General features: G+C 40.1%; 2 protein-coding genes across 4 annotated transcripts in view; both read right to left on the bottom strand.

The window, feature by feature from the left end:
* Positions 1-16,740, bottom strand: part of LOC120426431 (protein tweety) — a 194,352-nt gene that overhangs the window by 21,365 nt on the left and 156,247 nt on the right. The window lies entirely within an intron of this gene.
* Positions 413-15,468, bottom strand: LOC120426430 (neuropathy target esterase sws). Of its 3 annotated transcripts, XM_039591191.2 has the most exons (12): positions 15,069-15,468; positions 14,827-14,908; positions 9,877-10,994; positions 9,592-9,821; positions 8,537-9,533; positions 8,188-8,463; positions 7,934-8,120; positions 7,505-7,621; positions 4,745-4,861; positions 1,272-1,483; positions 987-1,198; positions 413-926 (listed from the first exon to the last, which is right to left on the bottom strand). In XM_039591191.2, exons 1-12 carry the CDS (start codon positions 15,165-15,167, stop codon positions 605-607), a joined length of 3,969 nt encoding a protein of 1,322 aa, XP_039447125.1. In that variant the 5' UTR covers positions 15,168-15,468; the 3' UTR covers positions 413-604. The 3 variants fall into 3 exon arrangements, with proteins under 3 accessions (XP_039447125.1, XP_039447126.1, XP_039447127.1); XM_039591192.2 differs by lacking the exon at positions 4,745-4,861; XM_039591193.2 differs by lacking the exon at positions 7,505-7,621.

Here is a 16,740-nt window from a genome sequence, read left to right as displayed (position 1 = left end):
GGGTGACCGTGAACGGTCATGATCAACGACGACCAACTCTTTCAAAACTTTTTTTTTTTTCGTAAAACCGTGATAACTATGTATAATCCCTCTTTGAGAATTACTCACCTTTGTTTTGACTTTCAAAGAAGTCTTCTTGGATTGCATGTCACGCTGAACAAGATACTTTTTTTTGGGGCTGCAGAATTTTGCAATTTTGCGAGTACGGGAATAGACCTTATGTAAGCACTGACTCTGTGTGTTGCTCTTGTGTGAGTGTTGCCATCAAGTAAAGTAGGCCGAAGAATTGGTGTAAAAAGCATTAGTCAGCAATCAGCATCCGATCACGTTTCGGTGCTTTGGTTGGTACTAATCAGTTATGTCTTGATGTGTTAAACATGAATCATGCAGTAGCGATAAAAAATAAATGGGATTTTTTTTAGGGAAAATAAGTTTTTATTTACACTGTTTCATGAAGCGTACACATTTGAAAGGAGCTGTGCGAACCATGAAACTATTGTCGTAAACTGCTATTTCTCAGCTACCGTGATTTGGTGTGGTAAAAATATTCTAATCGAAAATGATTTGTAAAACGAATCACTGAGGAGATTGCCATCCCAACATTTCAATCTTTGAACGACCGCTCCGGCGTCAGCGGAATGCTGCTGCTGTTGTTGCTGATGTTTCGATCGGACGTGGGCGTTGGACTTTGAAGTTTTTTGAACGCCACCGGATATTCGAGCTCGTCCGAGTCCATCTCGTTCTCGGACAGCGACAGCGAACCGGCGGCCCGCATGATCCGCATCGACGAGCCCTTGTTCATCGGGATGGTGGACGGTTCGGACGCGTAACCGTCGTAGTAGTCGTCCTCGCTGGACGAGTAACCCCGCTCCGGGTACGTCTCCGGCACTTTGCACACTATTTGGGCCAAATCGATGAAGGAGTATCTGAGGAAAATTGTATGAGTAATAATGAAAGATAAAAGGGACCACATTGCTCCAACTTACTCGTTCAGAGAGTGTGTCACCTTCTGGGGAACGTCCTTGACGCTCCACTGGTTGAATCGCGACAGGCGCCCACATTTGGCCATGTTTTCGAAGAAGGCCTTTCCGTGCTCAAAGCCAACGTTTTTGATCTCGTCGAAACTTCCAAACGCCAGCGTCTTGTAGGTATCGATCGGTGGCCGGATGTACTCGCAGTAATCGCTTTTCTTCACTTCCTGTTGAGGAAAATTCAAGAAAAATCTTGTCACAGCTAACTCATACCTAAGCTATAGCAACAATCCCACAAACCTCCAACTGCCGGACGCAGGAAACGTACGCAAGCCGGGACTGAATGTCGGGCAGGTTGGGCACCTTTACGGGTGACGTGAACGGGTTCCAGCGTTTGTACAGCAGCCACCAGCCGGACAGGTCATCGCCGTAATCCGTCAGGTCGGTGTCGTCCTGCGAGCCAACGTCGATCGCAATTATGTGAGCTGCACCCTGGCCGCGCATCACATCCGCTGCGGCGAATCGGGAGTTTGGAAAATGGAACGCATTAAATCTGATTCAATCTCGGGGGCGCAGGGCAAGCAAAAATGTGTGGAAATAGTGAGAACAGTGCACGGATGGACGCGAGTTGCGCGGTGATTGTTGTCCGGTTTCAAAGGTGGATATTTGGGAGTTTGGTGTAAAATATATTTCTATCGATTGGTTTTGAAAGTTATTATTATAATTTTTGGTTACATTTCTTAACATATTTCCAAAGCAGTAATTAACCGAAGTATACTGCCCATATTCGCATAAATGTCCCATATGCGTCCTCGGCAAAAAAGGAGCTTGCAAGTTTTAAAAACAATATCCCATGCATTTCAACATGCTCTTGTTTATGCCTTTGTTAATTATGTTTTTGAAAAATTTCTTAATTAAATAATTCTAACATTTTCTTCGTAAACGTATTGTTCATGAATATGTTCGCACACTAGCCGATCCAAACATTCTTCCAAGAAAACACTAACAGTAAACATATCGATGTCTCTTTTGTTTCTATGTAAAATAATCATATAAACATAAACCCACAGAGACTCAAAATATGACCAAAAATTTATATTTTGATACTTTATCTCAATTCTGAGGGCAGATTCAGATTCAGCGAGCAATATTTCATGGGAATAAATATACCTAGTTGGACAATTTTCGAATTTCGTTAGAGTGAACTCATACACATTTTAATTGCAAATTAGACATTTCACTAAAATATCTCGAGTTTAAAAAAAACTTTTGGGTTCTTTTCAGCGTTTGTAGTGCTAAATCCACCTTTTCAAATGCAACATGGCGCTTAAAATTGCATCTTTTAAGCTTCAAAATAGCTGTGACTTTTGACCCATTAGAAATGTTTGTTTTGAAAAGCTCTAAAAGTGCCCCGAACATCACTTTTCTCCGAAGCTTTGCTCAGATGCTTCTTAAATTTAGTGGTAGAAGGCGTAGATTGCGAGATAAAATGTTGGTGTTTTCGACAAAGTTGCTTGGATTGGCATGGCAAGGCCAGCTACTTTTTAGAAGACAAAAAAAAACCAAAAATATTTTAAAAACGCCCTATTTTTTTTTTTATTATTATTATTATAGAGACTTTACACCATTGTGCATTCATCTCTTCAAGGTGGATAGTGAAAGAGGAAATATTACAGAGTTTAAAATCACTTCAATAATTATTACCATGCCTTTTTTCTAACGATTTCTCTCTATGTTTCAAATATTTAGCAGAATATTTAAAGAATGAATTATCAAGTTCTTCAAGTTTATCTTCGTCCTCTTCTTCCAGGGATTTAGAAGTTATCTCACAACACTTTTTCTTATAATATTTTGCTTTTATGACATCTTCATCTTCTTCATCTGTTTCTTCTGCAGCCATCTCTCTTCGTTTTTTTGTTAGTTCTACTTCCGCGTCCAAATATGCCTGTAAGCGATTTCGGCGGCGGGTGTGCTTAGAAAGCACGGTCTCGAATCCATCGTTGTCTTCTTCGTCGATTTCACTTGTTTCCATTGCATTTTGTTCTGGTTTACTATTGTTGCTTTTACTGCTGCTGCTGCTTGGCTCGGGTTCAATCGGTTGTGTACTGATTTTTTGGTTAACCTTTTTACTCGAATCCGCACATTTTTTGTTCTTTGCTTTGAGTTTGCAAAGCGATTTTTTGCCTACAATCGTCACTGCTGCAGCAGCATTGTTTACAGTGATTAATTTCGGCGTTGGCTGTTTCAGCAACATCCGCAGGGTCCGAACTCCATTTGGGATCCCTGGGAAGAAGTTAATCCAGCGGTCGTTGGTGATGGTCAAAACTTCGCCGTATTTACTCATCACTTTGACTACGTCATCATTGCTTATGCCTAGAGGTAGGTCAAGCACACGAACTTCCGTAGCGTTGTTGTCCAGGTAAATCGGGATTTTGCAACCCTGATATACCAGAGGTTTGTCGATGATGGACGAGGCCATTGCTGAGTCGGCGAACTGCAACACGGCTATTTTTCTTCTATTGCATAATTGCAATGCTCGCAAGTTTTCTTGGTTTACTTGAAGGTCTGCGAGAAATTTTTTTACAAGCTTTGGGCTTGGTTGGTTTTGGAGTTGACAAAAGTCCAGAACCACACTGTTTTTGTCTACGGTGCACATTTTAAAAAAAAGCGGCGACGCGCACACAAACTGCGGACTGGCGTTGAGAATGCGACTTGTAAGGTCGGCGGTTACTTTGCAACTGAAAAAAAAAAAAAAAAAAAAAAAAAAAAAAAAAAAAAAAAAAAAAAAAAAAAAAAAAAAAAAAAAACGCCCTATTTGTGAACCACCCTAATTTTCAACCAGGCCAAAAGTTGCCCCTATCTATTTGCAACAACTCTTCTGATGAAACCAAGGCTCCAAAACTACACAATTTTTCGAAAGATCAAAGATCTGGGCCACTGTGCATTGTTCAAACTGTATTCTTAGGGGCAGAAATAATCAAATAAAAACATTGAAAAAAAATCTTGAAGCGTCTTGTCTACTCAAAATTATGTAGATGCAACTTTCTGTAGTCTAACTTGGTGGAAACTGTTCCAGAGATCTTTTTAAATCAATTAAATACAACAAATCTGGAGCAACACGAGAAAAGGGCGGATAAGCATTTTGACAGCTAGAACTATTTTGCAAATTCCGAGACAACAGGTAACTTTTTCGTAAAACTCGATGTGTTAAACAATAGCTGGCCTTCCCAGCAACCTTCTAACGGTGCGGGTTTTGTTAAATAGTAACCTGTTGGCTCGGAATTTGCAAAATAGTCCTAGCTGTCAAAATGCTTATGCGCCCTTTTCAAATGTTGCTCCAGAAATATGAAGAGATTCCGCAACATATAAGCTAAACTCAAGTTGTACTCTGAGGCTTGAATGGGGATCTTGTACTCTGAGGCTTGAATGGCGATCTTTGGATTGCGAGTCCATCCGCCTGGAGCAGGCAATAAATTGATAAAGATGTAAGGAGTAAAAACACAACAACAGCAGTTTTTTTTTTATTTGAATACCACGATATGCAAAAAAACGATATCCGAAACTAACCTCCAAATAATAACCTTTTTACCAGAAAACAATCACAGCACACAATAAGTTAGCTTCCAATTACTTTGAATTAGTTATCGCGAGTGCGGTGTGAGTTACGGTTGAGTTAAAAGAGATAAATTTTAAAAGAAACAAATTATACAAAGTATACAGAGGTTTGTGTAAACTGGAAAGTGAACTAATGAGAAAGAAGGCACATAATTTACCTGGAACGTTATTAGTGTAACAACCATCTAACAGTAGATGACCATCTCTATTATCACAGATAGGAGGGAATATTCCTGCTACGGACATACTAGCACGAACATAACGCCACAGTGTCCCTAAGTGGTGTTGATCCAAATAACATTTTAGCATAAACAATTTAAAGAAAACAAAACAAGGATACACTACACATAAGGGAAATAATACTAGCGCTGCCTGCAAAATTATTTTGCTTTTTGAAATTGCGAGAAGGCAGTGACGTAATTTTATGTTTAATCTCTGAGCCAATTGATGACGCATTGATTTGAACGGAAGTTAAACATAAACAGAAGAACAAAAACCTTATCCTACAAAATAGTTCTGAGCATTAATCATTCCGATTGCGACGTGGGTAGTCTTTTGCGAACTACTCTCGTTGGTTTTTTTTCTTATTTCTTTCTTTCACCAGTTCTGTTTAGCAAGCATCAAATGCAATCCAACGTAAGAAATCCTTTTCGGGTTTATTTTACAAAAATCATACACGGAAACACGGAAAAAGTTGAGTGTGTCGAGACTACCAGAGCTACTCAAATGTACTGCGCAAACAGGTTTTGTTCTTCATGTAAAACAAAAAAACTGGAAAAATCAATGCAAGTGGTGTCTTTTAGTGTGAATTCATTTATGCGCGTCACAGTTTAGAAAAAAAAGGACAGGAAAGTAAAACAATATTTCAGGGAGATAGAGAGAAAAAAAAACTAGAACGGAAATGAAAACGGATAAGAAGCGTGTGATAGACACAGGTGTTTTGAAGGTTAAAGTTGAATGTACCACTACAAAATACACTACTCTAACTCACTCGGGAACTGAAGATCGGATCTCTTTGCTACCGAGATCACACGAAAGAATGTTGGTTTTCTGATATTACCACAGAAGTCATTTGGTATTGGTTATTTGGTTTTGAAAACAATGTCGCTTCAACATTTAAGAGCATGCAGTTAGGAATTGTTGATACGCACAATTATTTCAATTGCCACCATTTATTTTTTATTTTAAGATTTGTTTACCAATTAAGTCTTTAATTTGCATATTACCTGGTACATTGCCGTACCATTTTTAAAATTCATTCATTCTTAAATCCACCCTCACCTTATCCCCTTCGCTTCATCCCAAATTTTAAGTTTAATTGGACTTATAACGCATTGATTTGAAAGGCTGTATTGATCCTTAAACACGAAATCTTTGTAACATTAATTCAAAAATTCTGATTTTATCATCCGACAATAACGATATGGTAATACAATAATTTTATCGGCAATAATCGACGATACTTTAACACACTTTTTTAAAATATTTTAAGCATATTTACAAGTATATAAACTCAGAAAAAAATCACAAAATATCGTACTTTTCAAATGATGAAATATCCATAATTTGCATTATTTTTGCTGCATCGCAGTTTTTAGTGTTAAATAATCTATTTTTATAATAAAATGTCGGTTTTGTTGAACATCAATTATTAAAGTCTTATGGTCTATTAGTTGGAAAGTTAGGCCATTGCAAATATTTATTGAAGTTTATGATCCTCCATTCTGATCAAAGTCGATAGGGGAGGGGGGGGGGGAAGATAAAAAATACAAGCCACGGTTTTAGCACTTGAATGAAAAATGTGGTTTAAAATGCATTATACACCTATCCAGTTGTTTTGCATTCATTAGTCTCCAAAATATCGATGACGATAATTTTTTATGCGCGAATAAAAAGTATTTGCGATGCATGCTTGAAAATGATTATCAATGCAGAAAAGTGCATTTCAGATTGTTTTCAGTTGATTAGACTTCAATTTCCATTGAAATTTTGAAGTTTTTTGAACATTGTTTTGCCCCCTGATTTTTCGAACCACATTTTCAAACATAGAAAATAGCATAAATAGCACGAAAATCGGTATTTATATGGAGATATTGTAAACGTGAAAACAAATCTTACACAAAAAATTATCAAATTTTTACTTTTCGTGCCAACTATTTTTTGACAGCTGAAAAAAACACAGCCTTCGACCCCCTTCCCCCTAACTGCGTTACGTAATAATCTACATGTTTTAACCTTGACTTATGTCAAAATTTTAAATAAAATGGCGACGAAGTAACCCACTAAGAATTTTGGCTCGAGCCTCGACTCGCTTGAGCCAAAATTCTCAGTGGGAAAAAATCGTCAGAAATATGCGGCCACAGAAAAACCAGACGTGAATGTAGTTTTATGTCATGCAAACTTTTCTATTGCGTACTGCATGATCTGATTTAAAGACGAATAACAGTTCAATCAACTGATATTGCTCGATGATAAAACAAACGAATTATTTTTTTCACGGTCATGTTCTGGCCGGTGAATTTGTGGGTGTGTGTGCGCGAGCGACAAATGTGACTAGCATTGATGTGCGTAACATTTAGCTTTATATAATCACAGTAGTACACCAATCGTTAGCCTCACCTAATTGAGATGGTTATATACTGTTAGAAGGTGTTTGTTTAGGTGTGTGTGTGTGAGTGTCAATTAATTAATTGTTATTGTAAACTTCAAACGAAAGCAATTTGTTAGCGTGTTTCACTGGGAAGCGTCTACTGCTACGACTACAAACTGATCGCGAGGAAGCAAATGAAGAAAATTTTAGAGTGTAATAAACGGATGAATTTAACAAAAAATTAAACTACCCTCAACATGAGAGCGTAGAAAGATGGTGTGGTGGGTAGAAATAAATGCGAAAGGGAAATAGTTGATTTAATAATTACCTGGTAGGTTATTCACATAACCGCCGTCCAAGAGCAGATGTCCGTCTTTTGGATCACACAGCGGGGGCATGTACCCGCTAAGCGACATGGACGATCGAACATAACGCCAGAGGGACCCTGTGTTTAACGTTTAGTTCAACGTGTTTTCATTTGTTATGATTATTTTTGTGTTGTTGATTGTAATCACGTAATTTTATAGTGTAATGAAAAATTAATACAAAGGTTGTAATTTTGCGAAAGAACTAACAACAACACCAAATAAGTTGGAAGAAAAAATGGAAAGAGACATTCGGAAAAGACGGCACGCTTTCGTTCTCGCGGAAATTTTCAACCCTCAGAACATATTTCATGGGACAAAGGAATTAAAAAAAAAACAACATCAACAGGGTAAAACAGTTTCGTGCTGCTGCAAAGAAAGTAAAACATTACCGTGAGTGTGTGTCCGCGCGCAGCTGGCTGAAATGTCGGTGGTAAGCGTAAAGTACGGAATCCACAGGTCCTCGATGCAAACGTCCCCGAAGGTCCCGTGGATGGTTTGGTTGAAATCTCTGCCGGAGAACATCGACGTGATGGGATAGGTCAGGTCCAGCAGCTGACGACCCCACTGGGTCATTTTCTGAAAGTTGGGTAAACAAGATGGTGTAGAGATTCATGAACTCCACGAACCAGCCTTAACAACCTACCTTGCACCACTCCCTGGCCTTTTGCGTGACCGTAGTGATGTTTTTCTCCGAACACCAGAGGGCACCCATAAAGGCACCGATGCTGACGCCGCCCACCATGTCGATCGGAATTCCGGCTTCCTGAATGGCGCGGAACATACCCACGTGGGCCGCTCCTCGTGCGCCACCTCCGCCAAGCACCAACCCAACCGAATTCCCCGTCAACCATCGGGCCAGCCGCGAAAAGTCCGAGTGGATGTTCGGTTCGGACATGAGCACCTTGCTGTACAAGTCGTTCTGGAATAAAACACACGCAAAAAAAAGGCGTTTACAGAGATACACTTGAACCCGAATCTAATAACTTTCTTACAATGCGGTACTGACTCCGTCGCGTAAACATGCGCTTAGGACATTGGATGTGGTGATGCCGCGTCACCCAGGCCCGCATGTTGAGCCAACTGGTCGTGTTGCTCGGCCGGGCAGCGCCCTCGTGGTGCAACAGAACCAACTCTTTGGCCGTCCTGATCGCCAGCCGGTCTATCTCCTTCTCGAGCTTACCGATCGTTGGCGGACGATCACCGACACCGACGATCAGAATTACGTCAGCCTGCCTCAGGCAACGCTGCGTCCACGGGCCAAACGTGAGATCGCACTGATACAGCGCAATGTTGTGCCGATCCTCCTGCTGGCCAAGCCAGCTGGTCAACCGATATTCGTTGGATTGTTCCATGATCTGGGGACCAAGGGTTTTGCGCACCACCTCCGAGGTCAACCTCAGCGTTGAACCGATGGCACAGAGGGAGTGGTACAGCTCGTATGTGAACGCGGTCAGCGGCACGTCCTCGCTGATGCCGACGATCGCCACCGTAGAGTAACGATGCAAAATTTGCTGATTCGTATCGAACGGAACTGTCGTCAACGCGCTCCCGGTAATTGGTCGAGACTGCATCGATCCCAGGATGCGATGGCTGAGTAAACTGATCAGCTGAGTCACCACGATTGGATACTTGAACTTGATCGCGTTGAACAGACCTTCCGGTAGCTTGGCCAGCTCGGAATCTCTGACGGCCATCACGGTTGTGGTGCGGGACGTCTCCGTGATCATTTCGACGATTCCAATTAAGTCTCCTTTGCCGTACTCGCCAACAATCTCTTTTTTGCCGTTCGTGTGAGTGATGACCGACCGAAGACGGCCATTCAGCACGATGTACGTGCAATCGCTGGTCTCATCCTGGCGATAAACCGCCCGACCAGACTCCAAAAAGTTCCAATCCAGTGCGAAATCACACTGCCGAACCAGCGGCGACAAACGCTTCACGACGCTATCGGCAATATCCAGCACTACGGCTGGGCGTTCACGCATTATGCTGCAAAGAGTAATACATATAAAATCATTTAAATCAATGAAAATAAATCAACACTTACCTGTAGATCACTTCCTTGCTCAGCAGTCCCACCCGCGAATAGTGCTTGGCTTTGATCGTGTACAAACTGCTTTCGCCCGTCAAAACGGCCAATCCTCCAACGACATCACCCGGATGGATGGTAACTGTGTGACTATCGGACTTGTCCAACTTTTTGTTGCACCCGGGATTGATTTGCGGATACTGGGCAAGTGTCAACCCGCCACTAATGACGAATATCAGCATGACATCCTGAAAAAATGACAAGCATTAGTTTCAAGGCCAAGTTAAATCTTCCCCTTCTTACATCACTTCTGGCCTGGTGCGTAAGCGTTGTCCCCGGTGCAATCTCCTTAAGCACAATGTTGTCCTCGATAAAAGGCCGGTCTTCCTCCCGCAGACCCAGCTCCTTGAGGAACCCCTCAATGGCGATAGACTTCATCAGCGCTTCCTCCATCGGTTCACTCGGCAGGGCCGACGTCCGCCGGCTGGCAATGTGATCGGCCAAATCGGCCAACATGTCCGGCCGGATCTCGCTGGCACTGCTCAGCTGGCCAACCAACGAATGCGACGGCTGAATCTGGACGTCCGAAGGAACGCGCCGATGGCCGGGACTGTTCTTCATCGGGACGGAAACCTTCTTGCGCTGTGAGGAACACTGAATGTACTCCGTGCTCAGTCCAAGATAATTGTGCAGCGCCGTGATCGTGACCCGCTGCAATCGAATCATGATGACCTGAATCACCCGAACCAACAAGTCGGGACTTTCGTCAAACACCTCCTTGAAGGCGAACATGGGCAACCGAATGACCTGCGAGTTCTCCATGGCCCTTGCGGTCACCGTTTTGTACTGACTAGTATTGCCCACAAGCACATCGATAAAGCTCAACAACGACGTCACCGACTCACCCTTACGAACCACCTTCAATGCAATCGAACTTCCGTCCGGATTATTCAGAAACACATTGATCTGTCCCGACTGCACGATAAACACGCTATCATCCGCGTCACCAACCTTGATCAGCGACTCACCCGCAATCAAATTTATAATCTCCGTGTGCTTGCAAATCTTCAAGAAAACCGGCTTCTCAAAGTGACCAAAGATACGAATGCTCTGCAGCATGTACAGCGCGTCCGGTGGAACCTTGTCGTTTCCCTCGGCCGCTTCCTCCAGATACTCGGCCGGCGGTTCCACGACCTGCAGCTGGATCGGATCGTTGTCGCGGCGCATGTGCAGCAATCGCTTTGCGAACCGCATCACGGCCTTCCGCTTGCGGCCCTGCCCGCCGTACGCCTGGCCCGAGATGGACTTCATCTTGCGCAGCATCCGCCGGCCATAAAACATCATCTTGTCGCGCTTGCGGAAGCGCAGCTGGGACGAGTCATAGTTCTGAAACAGCAGCTGGGCGGCCTTGTCGCGCAGTTCTGGAGAAAGTAGAAGCAAGTTTAGTAAAGTATATATTTTTTTTATTTAAATAATCTTAACTTAAACGGTAACATCGAATGACAGGATTGTCAGAAAAACATGTATGAACTATAGTCATTTGGCAGGAATGCCAAATCTTTATTTTTTTCAATAATTGAAAGGCGATTCGCCAAGTGTTGTCAAACGAACGGGTTCACTTTTTAGTTTGACACCCCTTTTAAACGAAGTTCACACACACTACCAAACGTTTGGTGTAAGTGTGAGTCCCGTATAAAAAGTGACAGTACGTCGCGCTCACGCACACTATCAAACTGGAGTCAAACTTAAAATTTACCCCGTTCGTTTGACAAAAATTGGTGCCAAACCATCGGGGTTTCAGTGTACTTGTTCGGCGGGGTTTCAGTGGACTAAGGCTGGTCACTAACTGGGCTGAACAAAAATGACAGTGGACCATCGATGTACAACATTTTCTTAGTAAAATAATTTAAAATAACAGTTATTCTAAATTATTTTAAGTTTCTTTTAATTGTGACTTGAAATCACATAAAAATTTAAAAAAAAGATTTTTACTTTGAACTTGATTTTAACACCCACTCGGCCATTTTCTTTTGTTATTGTTTTCGACCTATAAGCTTTTGTGTTTCCTATGTTTATAGGGCCTATTCAAAAAAACTCTAGATTTTTAATCGACCGCCCAGTTTGAAATCTAGAGATCTTTTGAAAAGGTCCTTTAAGCTATTAACAGATTCGCAATTCGCAATTTTCAGTGTAAGAACGGGCCTTGACCGATCTTATGCACCAGGTTCCCGACGAACACGCACTGCCCTTACACCTACATCTCACCCTTGCTCTGAGTCAGTACGAGCAGCACGCTAGAACACGCTTTGAGTGTTCGTGCCAGGCATGCACACCTTCTTTCCCGGTTACGCATTTTAACTCGGCCGGGGATGGTACATTACGTAGGGTTTGATGTAAGTATAAGCGCCTAACCATTTATAGTGTGCCTATCAACGTTCATTAAAGCAAAAACTGTTTAATTTTTAGTTTGAATTCAAAAACTAATTGTTATTTACTGTGTATTGTTTTCTCTTGAAGTCTTTCCTAGTGTTGAGTCGTGTTTATCTGTTGCTATTTCTTCTGTCGCGGTGTTTTGTTACAATGTTTTGAACCTAAGCATGTTATTCAAAAGTTTACCAAAAGTACAATAGTAATATTTGTGTTAATCCTTTAATCATTCTATAAATTGAGTAAGGGCTTGAACCTCACTTGTTAGAAGAAAAGGGTGAAGGTTGAAAACAATAGACAGTAAAGGAGAATATACTTTATAAAGAATCAATAGTAAGAGAATCATTATTGTATGTAAAAAAAAAAGTAAAAAGTATAAGCTTGATGTAGTACATCTAGAAATAGGCAATAGTTAATAAATAGAGGTAACAAACAAGCTTAGATTATTGTTATGATGGACTAGATAAAAAATAATCAAATAAATAAATAAAGAAGTAAATCAACAAAGAATAGGCAAATGATAAATAGACTTGGTATTACTAGTACATTAGGGGAAGGTTTATTTTAAAGAAAACACACAGTTTGTTAAAGCAGCATTATTTGGGAAAAAAAGAGTGCAAGCATTGAGAGATACGAGAATCAAGAGTTAATAAATCAAAACCAAAATGGTAAACAGAAGAATTAGCGAAGTAGTACGAATCAGAAAAGCAAAATAAAAACAGAGGATAAATGGTAGCTGGAAATGGAAAGGAGAGAAACCCCGTTCTGCGACGTTCACTGCCGTTCTACGCATAATTGTCCCATGTCATTTTTGGTGACCTTTTGTCATTTTTAGGTTAAGTTTGACGTTTACTTTTCGAAAAACACATAAAATTTAGTACTTTGTTCGGAAACTCATTGAAAACAACATCAAGTCTGTTTGTCCCATCGTTGAACTTCTACGCATAATTGTCCCACCAAGTATTTTCTATCACGAAATCTTTAGATATACGAAGTATTGCGTCTTGTTTACCTGTTATTTATCAAGAGGATAACTAATACGATCAATAAACTGCTAACTGGGATGATTAGGGACGTATAAGGTGAATAGGGACCCACGGGACAATTATGCGTAGAAACACAAAAAACGATCGAAAAATTTCAATCGCGTTTTTCTCAGTTGCACTTTTTTGAACATGGGACAATTATGCGTAGAACGGCAGTTCAGGTACATCCACAGCAGTTGACTCAACATACTGCGAATCAAAACAATACCGTCTACAATCACAAATTACTTCCCTTTCCCACATTGTCGCGCCCCATTCTTTTAGCCGTCTCGACTCTGACCCGCGGTGGTCAAAGGTTTAAGATCCGTTTCCACAGGCCACCAGCTAGGTCATCATGAAAACCAAGCCAACGTGGAGGTAAGAAAATAACCAGAGCTATACTGTTCTGATCAAGATAATTCGGATGATCTAATAGAACTACGGATGTAGTTAGTTGCGCTCCTTCCAGGATGTTCCTTACGTGGACATCAACCGAAGAGCACGCAACAAGGTCAATGCCATTGCATGCTCTTAGGTATCAATCCTTGGCCTGCAAAAAAAAAAGAAAGGAAAAAAAAGGTCCTTTAAGCTATTAACAGATTCTCAAAAAAGTGTCCATGTGGTTTATAGATGGTTCCTATACTGCCCATGTTCACATAAATGTCTCATATGCAAAAACCCATACATAAGGCTACGTGTTAAGTTTTCGCGAAAAAACTGGATTTCCTCCTGATTTCTAGTACAAAGTACTGGATGTTATAGGCTCTTTTAAAAGAGCACACAATTTTGAACCAAACTGCATCAATAACTCGAAATCGATGAAAATGCATATGGGACATTTATGCGATCAGGGGCAGTATAGGACCTTTAAAAAAAAACTCAAGAAACCAGCTCAGTTACAGATACTGAACAAGCACCGTATCATTTTTAAACTGTAAAAAAGACGTACTCCATAATTTTTTTTAACTTTTATCGACTGCTAATCGTCCTTTTTATCGGCTTGGCAGTGCGCCACGACTGCCAAGCCGATAAAAGACGGTATGTACTCCATAAAATAAGTCACATTTTTACTTCTCATTTTTTACTGAGAAAAAACACCTTGCAGTCTTTCAAATAATAAAGCTCAACTTCAAGGGGTTATTTTCAAAGTTTAAAAAGGAGGTTTGGGGAGCGTTCTTTTATTACGTAACGCAGTAGGGGGGGAGGGGGGGTCAGAGGCCGTGTTACGCTCCATACAAAATTTAAAAAAAATGTATGGAAATTTTGTTACGAGGGGGGGGAGGGGGTCTAAAAGTACGATTTTTCGCGTTACGTAATAAAAGAACTCTCCCTTGGCTTGCGGCCCACAAACCTACCAATTATTTTGACGTTTATAGCTTTTGTGATGTTTGAGGTAAGGTGCAGCCCAAACTATGTAATGACAAATGAGGCAGGTGTCATGTAGTTGTGATGAGTAATATTTTTCATTGATGAGTATATTTCTGGTTACTGTAAAGTTCGAACTCATTTAAAATATAACAATACAAGGGTTAATTAACAATATGTTCTTATAGCCATCACGACCATCGAATCTAATTTTATTTTTCTCCGAAGCAAATCTAATTTTAATTGTATTTTAGTAAAGAAAATGTAAAACATTTTAGATATCCTTAGATGTAGAAAACTGAACAAGAATCGATTATCAACTACTTCTATTTCATTTAGTGATATTTTGATGAATTTGTACCGTTAGTTAAGCTTATTAACTTGTTTTATTTTATTCCATAAAATAACAATGGCAAGCAACTAAATAAAAACTTACTTTTCAAGTAGATGCGTCTCCAGCAGTACAGGCCAAAAATCGTGGCAATAAAGAGCAAAAGTAAGCTCAATGACCAGGCAAACTGTAACGAAACGTAATTCAATGAATACATTTTCATTCTCCTGTCTGGATGTACAGAATAATTAAATTCAATAAAGTGTAAAGCACGACGACACTTACGGAAGAGCCGAAGAAAAAAATATATTACAAACTATCAAAACCAAAAAAAAAACATTACGCACATTTTCTCTAAGCTCTTCTGCGATTATCGTATACCACGAGTCCTTCAGGATAGTTCCGTAATCGGAGTACGACCGCTTGACCAACCCGACGATGTCCATATCGGCAGCTCCTCCGACGGGGCGCAGTCCCAGGTAGGAAAGATTCTAGCTGCGATAAATGGCGACTGTTTTTCACACTGTCACACTGCACTGGATGACACATCAAGGACGACGCATAGCTCTTTCTGCTAGATCAACGCACAAAATAGGAAGCAATCCCGACCGAAGCTAATCTTCCGCGATTATCTAACGAAAATTGGTGAAACTTTTGCACTTTCCCGAGATTATTGTTCGCTTTATTCGAGAGAACGAAAAAATCTGATACGCAGCAGCTGCGGATTGTTTTTGTACAGAAAGAAAAATAATGACTGACAAGATGACTGATGATGTTCAATGATGACGTCTACGAAACGAAACAAAACGAGGGATTGGCTGAAGCAATGCCAATTATACAGACAAAAATGTTGTATTTGCAGACTTTTCGACTGCAAAAATCCTTACGGTGGTGTCTTTCACTCTTGGGCCAGTGACTGTCAATGATGGTTCAGAATTTGGGTTCCAGAAAGGAAAATATCTTGACTTTTTTTTGATAAGGTCCTATAAACAAATGTAAACATTGAGTGTATCCCTTTCACACCTTATGTCAAAGTCCATCGGAGTAAGCGGGATACACTCAATGTTTACATTTGTTTATAGGACCTTATCAAAAAAAAGTCAAGATATAATCACGATAGTAAAATGCTTCTACAAACAACACAAAGAAATCCATTTAATAAATATAAATATTAGCACTGTTAACACACTGAAATCCACAGTCTCTTATTCCTTTATTTCAATTTAACTGTCAGAACTGTTTTATAATTTAAAATAAGTTTTGATAGCCAATATCATTTTACATAAAAAAAAAGAAAAAATGGGATGATTGAATAATTGAATGTTAACTTGGTCATAATCATAATCTTTTTAAACATTTAAAAAATATACCAATTAAATCATTTTGTTTATTTCAGGATTGTAACCAAAATTGTAACTATTTATTAATATCGTACTCTGGAAACGAAATCCTACTAATTTTTGGGCATAGAAAATTTATATTTACGAGATCTTGTTAAATGAAAAGTTGAGAAAATTTTACATAAGACTTTTTAAAACAATAAGATTTTTCTTGTAAATCTATCCTGCATCTGAAATTTTGCTAAGACTGGTTGCAACGCGAAGTTTTATAATTGTTTCAAATTGCGAGCAGTTTTAAATTTTTAGAACTGGCGGAAATGAAACTAGAACACGGTGCTCGCAACGCGCTGATCTAAATGTTGTTTCAAAAAAATGCTTTTAATTGTGTGCGTATGATTATCAACACAGCATGATAGTGTGTGTAAGAATACGTGGATATCTTCATATAGCTGATTTTTTTGAAACTGAGTTCTATTCCAGTTCCAAATCGTCTCACGTTTGAAACAAACTCGTCGAGCAGTTTTATTCCGGTTTCAAAATACTGCTCGAAAAATAAAACTGCAACTCCGCGTTGCGGGTGGTCTGTTTCAGTTCTATTTGAAAAATGAAACAGCTAGAACAAAGTAGAGCCGCGTTGCAACCAGTCTAATAGAATCATATTTTACATTCTTTTCGTTTC

The sequence above is a fragment of the Culex pipiens genome, chromosome 1 (assembly GCF_016801865.2).
Source record: "Culex pipiens pallens isolate TS chromosome 1, TS_CPP_V2, whole genome shotgun sequence".
Classification (NCBI taxonomy): Eukaryota; Metazoa; Arthropoda; class Insecta; order Diptera; family Culicidae; genus Culex; species Culex pipiens.
This window is presented reverse-complemented; position numbering and strand designations above follow the sequence as displayed.